Source organism: Conger conger, chromosome 13 (genome assembly GCF_963514075.1).
Source record: "Conger conger chromosome 13, fConCon1.1, whole genome shotgun sequence".
NCBI classification, from domain to species: Eukaryota; Metazoa; Chordata; class Actinopteri; order Anguilliformes; family Congridae; genus Conger; species Conger conger.
The window spans coordinates 7,248,245-7,258,871 of NC_083772.1; the positions used below are offsets into that span (position 1 = coordinate 7,248,245).

The 10,627-nt window shown below is 42.3% G+C and overlaps 1 protein-coding gene across 2 annotated transcripts in view; it reads left to right on the forward strand.

Moving 5' to 3' along the window:
- Window positions 1-3,237: 3,237 nt before the first annotated feature.
- The window catches only part of c13h19orf47 (chromosome 13 C19orf47 homolog), a 14,558-nt gene continuing 7,168 nt past the window's right edge, over window positions 3,238-10,627 (forward strand). Inside the window, exons 1-4 of one of the 2 annotated variants that reach the window (XM_061218362.1) lie at window positions 3,238-3,306; window positions 4,949-5,036; window positions 8,740-8,854; window positions 9,257-9,338. In XM_061218362.1, coding sequence (XP_061074346.1) covers window positions 3,288-3,306; window positions 4,949-5,036; window positions 8,740-8,854; window positions 9,257-9,338 — 304 coding nt within the window. In that variant the 5' untranslated portion in view covers window positions 3,238-3,287. Of the gene's footprint in view, window positions 3,307-3,327; window positions 3,390-4,948; window positions 5,037-8,739; window positions 8,855-9,256; window positions 9,339-10,627 lie in introns of those variants that run through there. The other variant, XM_061218363.1, reaches the window with a different exon arrangement.

The window sequence follows — 10,627 nt, forward strand, 5'->3', positions numbered from 1 at the left end:
TACCTTTAAAGAACGGGTACATCAAATTTCTCCAACACTGAACCGTCAAGCCCCAGAGCCTTTCTTTAATGACTTCAATCGTTGGCGATTTTGACCCTCAAGGGCTGCCATATCATTCTGTGTGTGATGAAGAGGGTGGGGAAAGTTAATGGAGGGAGAATGAAGGTGTGTACAGTATGTTTGTAGGTTTGTTTGTGTGTATGTGGGGTTTGGGGGAGGGGGGGAGCGTTGTTGCAATATTCATGTGAAAGACAAACTCCTGTCGTTCCTGTGAACCTGTGTCCAGTTTTCACACAAATACCTTTAAATTATGCTTAAAATTTTTGGTGGAAATGGGTGTAATTTTGCCATGATTTGTGGGTTGCCAAATGCACTTTATAAATCCATGATAACACAGCTGTGCGTTGGAACTGAAATGCAATATTCTGAAACATATGTAGCTAATTGCTCGAAGAACTCATACAATTAGAGTAATAACACTCTGTATTTGTGTATTCGGTGTCATGATGTTTTTATAAATGTGGTTTGCAACCCCTAATTTTAAAGTTTGCCATATCTTCCCCACCGCAGCCTTACGATGCTAAAGGCTAATCCGAGAGGAAGTGTATAAAACGGTACTGTATGACGGTGATGCACCGTACCAATCTGTGAATGTGCATCAGTTATATCTGTCCCTCCGGGATTCGAAACTGTGTGGTCTTATGGGCAACCCGCTTCGGGAGTCCTTCACTTGTTGATGTAAATATAATTTTACTCCCTTTGTCTGTTTGTCCATCACAGGGGTTACATTTTGGTTGACCCCCATTGAAATCAAAATATTAAAAAAAAAACTTGATATGAATGGTAACTTTATTATGAACTCTTTTTTTATTTTTTACATGTATTAAAACATTTCAAGCGTTAGGCAGAACAGATGTATGGTGGCAGCATGCGGGACGCCCCAGCGGTGGTTTGTGATAGGCTGTTGACTGCGAGGGGACTGCTTGAATTTAACAAGTGCAACAGATGGCGTTCGGCCTCTCTGTGTCCCTGCAACTAAAATACATTTGCTGCTGAAATACAACATTTTAATAACAGTTAAATGAATAATTGTGTTGTGTTATAGATAAAATATGGGAAATAAAGGCCAGCTCTGTCTCAACATGAGCTCTCATTAATCTGAAGCCTTCGTCCCTTTAATCCTTTTCTTTATTATTTAAGATTGTTTCTTCAGAAAGCTTGTGTGTGTGTGTGTGTGTGTGCATTCGTGTGTGTGAGTGTGTATGTATGTACAGTGTGTGTGTGTGTGTGCGTGTGTGTGTGTGTGTCTGCGTGCGTGTGTGCATCAAAATAAAAAGGAACTTAAGAACACTTACAGAAATGTTTCTTGTCTTGCATTTGATAGCTTCTGAAACTATATTGGTCTAATTTATGTTATTTTGGGCATAACCTAAATTATCCTCCGTTATCCAATGAAAAATGTTCATGTATATGTATGTTTCTAATGTATGATTTTATTGCCAAATAAAATTCTGTTCAATTCATGTTTCACTGTGTATGTTTCATATTGTGTTAACATTGAATTATTTGTATTTTTTGAATCCATAATTATGTTTTGGGAGTAAATAAAAAGAGCTTCCAGTCTCTTCAATACATTATTTCAGTGAAATGTAAAGTCACTGAAATTGGCCAAAGTCACATTCACAGATAGATATGCGTATTTTAAAAAGAGCAAACCAGATTTAATTGAAAACTCCAATTAGATTAGACTTATTGTAACAAAATGTGCTAGTTTTAGATGGGCACAGTATTGCTCATCTAGAGCTGATGCTTTTTTATTGGTTTGCACTACACTGAATAATTTATTTATATTTCCATGATTTTTACATTCACAGTACTGTGCAGAAGCCTTAGGCACCCTAGACTTTATTATATTTTTTTTGTGTGTGTGTGTGTTAGTATAAAAGAACACATTTGAGATTTCCAAATAGTCATTTTCCGAAAGTTTTAATTTTACAGAGACATTTTTGTATTTAATTTTTAAAAAGTAACATATTACTGTAAGCAATTGACTACTTTTTACATAAAAACTTGATCAAAGCTGTCTGAGATCAGAAGCAAGGAGCCGCCCAAAGTCTGGAGAAGAACTGTGGCAAGTTCTCCAACATGCTTTGAACAACCTCCCTGCTGATTGTCTTATAGAACTGCAGGACAGCGTTGGCTATCTCAGAGAAGTGATGCAGTTTTAACGCTGAAGGGTGGTCACAAAAAATATTGATTTGATTCAGTTTTTAACTATTCTGCCAAATTACTAAAATGTAATGTAAAATGTATTGTATGTTTATTTAGGACCTTTCACTGAATTATTTTTGAAAGAATCTTATCTGTACAGAATGTTATACAGGTGCCTACGACTTTAGCACAGTACTGTATTAAAAAAAATGTTTTTAAAATGATTACTGTTTATTTAAAATATCATCATGGTTTTTAAAATATGTATTTTGGAAATACCCAATGCTGGCCCTCGTGATACTGCAGGACTTGTCAAGCAGGTTGCGATTTCAATGACCTTCAGTAAACGAAAGAGACACACCCGTCCACTATTTACATCAAATTAAATCAAGCCCCACAGCAAACGGGACGTTTTCTCCACCGAAAAAAGGTCTTATACCACACTCTAGTGGCACTAAGTAGACATTACCACATCGGGATAGCGCGGTTCCACTCGTGGTTGCATTTGAAAGCGTCTTCACGCACGTTTGGCGTTACGATTTCATATTTAGCCCAGTCGAGAGAGAGAGTCCAAATGCCTATAACAGTCGATTCACACTATATCGGCTTTCCGTGTGCCATATAAATTAAGACAACCTGTAAATGATTTGATTTTGTGGAGCTTCGTAATTAATTTGAAGTATATTTTAGGTTGCTATTTTAAAAAATATTCGTCTAATCTAATGCAATATGTAGACCCATGTTTTATATTTAGATTGACGAAGAGGTTTTGTAAGTATTTTCGTTTAAAGTACGCACTCAAGTTTCACTGGCTTTGACAAACACGTGGCTCGTCTCAGCTAATCAAAGGCAAAAGAGCGCATTTGCCGTTGAGATTAGCAACGAATCTTTTTTCTGGGGAATTTTGTTGGAAAGATGAAAGGAAGCAGTCGGTTAGCTTACTGTTTTTAGCTATAATGGTTTTAAAGTTTTGGAATGGCTACATTTCTCGCTAATATGTTTTAGATAATAAGCTTTTTAGAGACACCGGACATTACGTCACAGCGTCGGGCGGAAGCAGCTGTTTCTCTTCCAACATGGCGTCTGTAACAACAGGTGAGTGGCACAGGGCCTTGTGTGTCTGCTCAAATTCTGACAAAAAGGTCCAGAACCAAGAGTTGTCGGCAGGATCGTAAAATGTGGGCTGTTTTATTTTGTCACTATACTTACTGACGACTGCCTCAATTATAGCGTTGACCTGCCAAGCTAACGGGAGCTGTATAGCTAGCCTGCTTTGATTAGTTAACGGCATTTGAATGAATTGCTAGCTAGCTAACGTTATATCTAGCAAATAAAAAGTAACTAGAATTATTGGATGCTATCAGTGCTAGCTAGCGAATTATATGACGTATAACTTATGAGATAGCTAAGTTACTTAATACAGAATACAGTCAGGTTTATAGCCAGCTGCTTTCTACATCAACGACTCGCCTACGCGGCTAGCTTGCTACTCCAGTGAGGGGCATTCAGAATTGTTCTCCGCTGAGATCATTTTTGAATGTGTTGATTATCTTGGCTAGTTGGTTAGGTAACATTTGCTAGCTAGCGTTAATTGCTAGCGCCAATACTGTTTTCACCCCCCATTGTCTTGCATTCAATTTTAAAGTATATGTAAAGTTAAAGCATGCCGGTTATTTCGCATTAGAGCTGACGTTAATTTCAGTGTTCATCGGCCAGAGGTAAGACTAGTCCGCTAACGTAAGATACCCGGGTTATACTATACATTTGTCTTGGTCTAGCTTCATGTCTAGTCACTGAAGCTCCAGTCGATGACAAGCTCGATAATGACTGTTGCCAAGTTTCAGTCAATATATTAATGAAGCCCTGGTTTCAGTCGGTTTTTTAATGAAGCCCTCACGTTAGCTGACATAGCGAGCCAGACTTGGTTAATCCTTCAACTATTTTAGGCACATGTGGATGCTGATCTAGGATCAGCATTTCATGGGCAAAACATTGAACCCGGATGGAATTTTGTTTCAGGCTCAAGATATAGCTACTCGGCCTGTAATCTCTAAATATATCCCCCAGCTGGCCTAACATGTGATGCCTCTCAGCCACGTTTCACCTAGGGAGTGATTGTTAGTGTTTTTGTGTCGGCATTCATCAACGTTGCCTAAACCTTCCTCGCGTCAGTGTGAGACTTTACTGCGGTGATTATGATAAGTGTGATCTAAAAATATCTCCAAGCACAGACCTGGAGGTACCAGGCAGAATAGCTGACTACTTACAACAGGAAAGTGATGATTGATCAAACTGGAGCTGCTGCCTTTCCATCTCCTGCTTGACGGATAACCATAAAAACAACAAAAAGATTATGGCGTTACAAATTTTGTTGAAATGATTTATGGCCACAGATTTATACAAAAGTTACATATACTTGTTCTGGGCTGGAGATGATTATAGTGCTAATTTGTGATGTACGTTTGAATCGGTTATCAAAATGTATGGGTGGTGAGAATTGTATGTTAGTTATATTTAAGGACTCTGCAATGTATTTGGCTGGAAATCCAATGTCAGCAGTGTCATGCACCTTACATAATTATGCATGTCACCTCACAGTTTTCTTTTCTGAAAGTCTCTGTGTTTTCGCCATTTCTGTGAGGTCCGAAAACCGGAAAATAGAAGTGGTCTTCGGTGTCTAGCGGGACCGTGCGTGACGATTGTATTGTATTAAGTTTCTCGCATCTCCCTCCCACAGCCACCTCGGAATGGATCCAGTTCTTCAAGGATGCTGGAATTCCTCCCAGTCTGGCTGTGAACTACGCCCTGTCCTTTGTGGACAACAGGTAAGACAGCTGCCTGCTGCTGACCTCAGCTGTATGCTCCAAGCATGGAACCCCAGCCTGGCCCTCAAAACTGCCTTGACATGAGACAGGATTGAGTCATTACATTACATTGCATGTCGTTTGTCTGGTGCTTTTATCCAAAGCAACTTGCAGTTGATTAGACTAAGCAGGAGACAGTCCTCCCCTGGGGCAATGCAGAGTTGAGGGCCTTGCTCGCCTATGAGTGTTTCATGTTATAACTTCATACCGTCCATTATGTGTATTCATATCAGTTTTTTCCTCAGGTCAGAACTATGCCGCTCACGTAGCCTACGGCCCAAGCTGCACTGCTATAGGCTCGTTTTTGCATACACTGCCACTGTTACGGGAACGCACTCAGCTTTTGGTTTACAAAAACAGTCTTCACTCAGCAAGTTGGTAGTACCGGTTCATTATTATTATTTTTTTGTTACACAAAGAAACCCTGGCTATGTTAAACTCCCTTTGTAGTACACCCCCCATGGCCATCTTCAAACCCAGAACCTCCTTGCGAGGCAACAGTGCTAACCACTACATGGATACACCCTAAATGTGCCCAAATGAAGCAACCAGCCAGATTCCTCCCAAGTTCTTGGGATGACTTCACTTCTGAGGCAGACTTGCTCTTTTTTTCCCCCTAAACTCTGAAGCGTGGATTGTGAATGAGCACTGGCCTAGAGGAGTGGTCACAGCTGGAGTGTGGCAGAATCACAGCTCTGTGACACTGCTGTAATGTCTCAGGGCACAACACTGAGGTGCTGATGAAATGGAGACGCGTCGGGGGCAATTTTGACACTGGAGGTGTCTGTGGACTCCTCTGTCCCACTTCCTCCCCGCATTCCTGGGACACGGCAATCTAGATGCGATATTTTGAGAGGACAATATTGAAGTAATTGTTTTGATAAACACAAAGTACAGAATTGGGGTACCAATAGACTGTGCATGCTGCAAGTAAGCGCATTGTTTCATGCAGTACCAAGCATGCCTTGTGCCCCATTTTAAAAACAGTACAGAATGCTGTGTGTTGGGACTTTGGAGTCCCTTGGTGCATCTTCAAGTCGTCCATCACTCCATAAGCCCACCTCAGTGTAGTTTCCCTACTTCTGTGAGGATTTTTCCATTCCTCTGAAGTAATTGTCTTTAGTTTGGTTCTGCGCAGCTCCACAACTTTGTTGACTTCGGTTATTTTGACGTCTAGAAACCAGAACATGTAGAATCCTTTGTTGTCTTAAGGCTCCAAAGTTAACCGGCAGGGCAGTACATCAGAATTTATTCTCCCCCAGTCATTGCCTCTGCTTTGATTATATATTTAAAATAAATCCACAGATTAATATATCTGTCACGTGAACATTAAAGTATCCATGATCAGTCAGTCGTAGCTGCTTTCTGTGAATGGGGCTTGATTAGTCCAGGTTTTTCGGCTACATCCTTGCCGTTTATCTCTGCCTCAAACCGGTTTCATATGTACACAACATAATTAAGACACTGATTCCTTTCGTTTTTTTCATTTCATGTACATATGTGAGTGTTGTCAAAAACTTTTTGTGTGTCGCCAGTCAGGGGTGCCAATAATTCTGGAACCCTCTCGATATTTTGCTAGTTTCTGGATGTGATGCTCTGACTTATGGTAGAACCTATGCACTTGTAAGTCACTTTGGATTAAAAGCGTCTGCCAAATGACTAAAATGTAAATGATATAAAATATGAGCGCTGGCAATGAGTAATATGGAATGTAATCTCAAAGTATCTTTTTCTGTTTGTATATTTTGTTAAAGCACACTGTGTCTAAGGAAGCAATATCAAAATACTGAAGTTTGGGGCATACCTGGAAAAATAGAGATTTGTGTACCTGTATATTTATGTGTGTGCAATTTGCATACTTGACTTCTGTAATGTTTGGGACAAAGGGTTTTTTTTTTTTTCTTGTATTCCACAATTTTAGGTGTGGAATCAAATAATCCACAAAAGGTTAAAGTTGCATGTTCTGTGCTTTTATTAGAAGGTATTTTTATACATTTTGGTATCACCATGGGGAAGTGGCAGTGCTTTTTATACACAGCCCACCCACCCCCCGTTTCAGGCCACCATAATGCCTCTTCAGTCACTAATTGGGCAGATGCAGCCTGAGCGTGGGCAGCAGAGGCCTTTCAGGGTCCGGTCTTCAGGAGGCAGGCGTGGTCGTGTTCCTGATTACTGCACACAGTTCCTCAACACAATTACAGAGTCTACACTGCCAGATGAAAACCACCAGTTAGCCTAGATGTATAAAGAGTGTGAGGCAGGCAGACAGACAGAAAGAGAACAGAAAGAGAAGCACTTTTCCATTTCTCTCCCCACAAATGCACAGTAATACAGCCATGGCATCCATCTTACTTGGAGAATGTTATGAAGCGCATCCTACATTCCTAAAGCTTTTGGACAGCGCTTTCAAACGGGTGGCTGTTCTGACCATCTGTGGGGTTACTGTGGTTAAAGCGTGAATCATGGGCAGTCCGCTCGAGTGCAGATTTGGTTTCGGGAGTGTCTTGTCAGGGAACTGGAGTTTAAAGTGAAATGTGGTTAATTTCCGAATCCGGTCGACACCCAACAATCAACACCCTTGTTTAACGTTCGGCACTCCGGATGCCAAACACAAGTGCATGACCTGTTAAAATCCTTCACTTATCCAACATGTAGAATAAATGTATAACATTTACTTTTTAAATTATTATAAATGTATCAATTAAATTGCCAAATTAATTAAAAGGCAGAGCAACCTGTTGGATCAACGTGTATCCAAATGCACTACTCGCAAGGAGATTGATTAAGATTTTTATTAAGTTACAACATAAAACAAGTTTAAGTCTAAAGACAAGGGTCAGCTAACATTAAGGACAGAGACAACGAAGAAAGGAAGTGGCACACCCCAGCGTTTCTCCCAAAAGTTCCACAAAACTGAAAAGGAAAGTCCAAAGACTAGGTAGTTGAATTGTAGTGGTTAAGGTACGTGACTGGGATGCACAAGGTCGGTGGTTCGATCCCCGGTGTAGTCACAATAAGATCCGCACAGCCGTTGAGCAAGGCCCTTAACCCTGCGTTGCTCCAAGGGAGGTTTGTCTCCTGCTTCGTCTAATCAACTGTACGTCGCTCTGGATAAGAGCATCTGCCAAATAGCAACAATGTAATGTAATGTAATGTAAAAGACATAATCCTCAAACCAACAGCAGACTCCCTGAATGTGTCCGCCTGAATAAGCCGTACAAATGTCCAGGAAGGCCGAGCAGTAGGATATTGTTATTAAAATATGCATGATTGTTGTCTTTCCAAGGAGACCAAACATTAATATTGTAAGAGATACACAAGCTCAGTTATTGGAAACCTCAAAAGAAAGCGATTTCTTCTGCTTCTAACAATAGTGGTGATATTTGTAGACCGATAATTGTTAAATACAGTCAGTTGCAACTTGCGCCTTCAAGAATGGGTGGTGTGGGTTCTTCGTCCCACGCCATAAAGTATTAAACTCTCAGCACAGTGTTTGGTGAGAGGTGGCAGTGATAGACACTGAACAGGCATTCCACATGATTAACAGGGCAGGCTACTTCAGTCATGTGGACAATGCCAGTTTAATTTACAAACGTTTTGCCTGACCCAATGGCAATAATCAAAACTAGTTACCCTATAATGCTGCCATTTGTCTGCTGTGCAGGATCCACAAGAACATGCTGATGGACCTGAGCAAGGAGATCATGATGGACCTGGGCATCACCGTCATCGGTGACATCATCGCCATCCTGAAGCATGCCAAGCAGGTGTACAGACAGGTGAGGGGGAGTGTCACACTGCTGAAAAACGCTCTCGCACACACACACACACACACACACACACACACACACACGCTCACACACACACACGCTCACACACACGCACGTGCACACACACGCACGCGCACACACACACACACACGCACGTACACGCACACGCACACGCACACGCACACGCACACACACACACACACACGGCCACAATCATTCTTAAAACATTTCATTTTTGGGTCTTGGTAAAATATCTTTGTAAAAAATATTAATAATTCTTCATTATTAACAGGCTGTGTTGTGTCAGGAGTCCTGTCGTACTAGAGTATTAGACCTCAAATGGTCCTTTCTTCCTGCTTGAAGCCCTGTTTCAGAGGAGCTTAATGGTCAATGTTCCCTTTTCCCTGCCAGGATATGTGTAAGATGGCCACAGAGGCCATCACCTCAGGACAGACCAGCGTTCAGGCCGAGCTGAGGAGAACCGCCAACACGCGTGAGTGTCCGCCCGCCGGCCCGATACGGTACCGTGTGGTGATACAGCGTTATCACGGCTGCTCAGAGCTCCCAAACAAACCCAACCTGAAAAAAACCAACCAACCAAGACTCTAAACTGTCACATGAAATATGGAGAAAATCTTAACAGAATTACAGGTAGGAAAGGGGATTATGTCATGCATTGAAACTATCACAAGGGGTGGCCTGTAGCGTAGTGGTTAAGGTCAATGACTGGGACACGCAAGGTCGGTGGTTCTAATCCCGGTGTAGCCACAATAAGATCCGCACAGCCGTTGGGCCCTTGAGCAAGGCCCTTAACCCTGCATTGCTCCAGGGGGGGATTGTCTCCTCTTAGTCTAACCAACTGTACGTCGCTCTGGATAAGAGCGTCTGCCAAATGCCAATAATGTATCAGAACAAGAAGCCTGAAAGCCCAGCTTAATTTAGAATGGGGAAAGTGACGTCCCGAGGCACGGACCGGGACAGCTGCAGGTGCCGTGTTTAATGAGGGCGGCCTCTCTGGGCACAGGCTGCTGGTGATGCGATATCGGGACCTGCTGTCGCCTCCTGGGGCAGATAGCAGGGTGAAAGCTCCCGATGCTGATACTGATGGTAATACTGAGGCTACGCTGTGTTGTAGGTGGCGGCACCCAGGTTATGTCACCACAGTGGCTTTAATAGGCTGCTGTAATGAAACGGTGTCCCGTAATGTGCAGACAATATAATTGCATTTGAATTCTTTTTGGCAAATGTGCAAAAAATGCTCCAATACTCCGTGACCATTCACTGCATCACTTTACCACAAGAGACAATTGTGTAGCGCTGAAATGTTGGGAGAACGTGATGTCCGTATTTCAACATTAGATTTATGTTGAGCTTTTTATTCGGAGGCCACTGTCCGGTTTAAATGACCAACGGCCCGTTGTGTACGATGGTAAAACTCGGTTGGATCTGTCGGTCGCTCTGGATGAGGATATCCGCTGATGAGTGAGTGTAATGTGATGGTGTATTCTGCGTTATGAAATTCTGCTGCCGGTCTGCATCGCGGCCGCTTTAAAAACCTCCCCGTTTGTCGTCATTACGTGGGCCTTGCGGTGATGTAACCTTCCGCTTCTCTTTGTGTCCCTCTGATCGGGCTGCTTTTCTGAGTCATCCTGCACATTTTCGGCTTTTGTGCTGCATCCCGGAGACGGGGTAGCGGTCGTGCTAAAATGTGACCGCGGCGCTTACGCCATCTTGATTCTGGCTTTCTGAGGGGGGGGGGGTAACACCGGAAACGGATCAGAA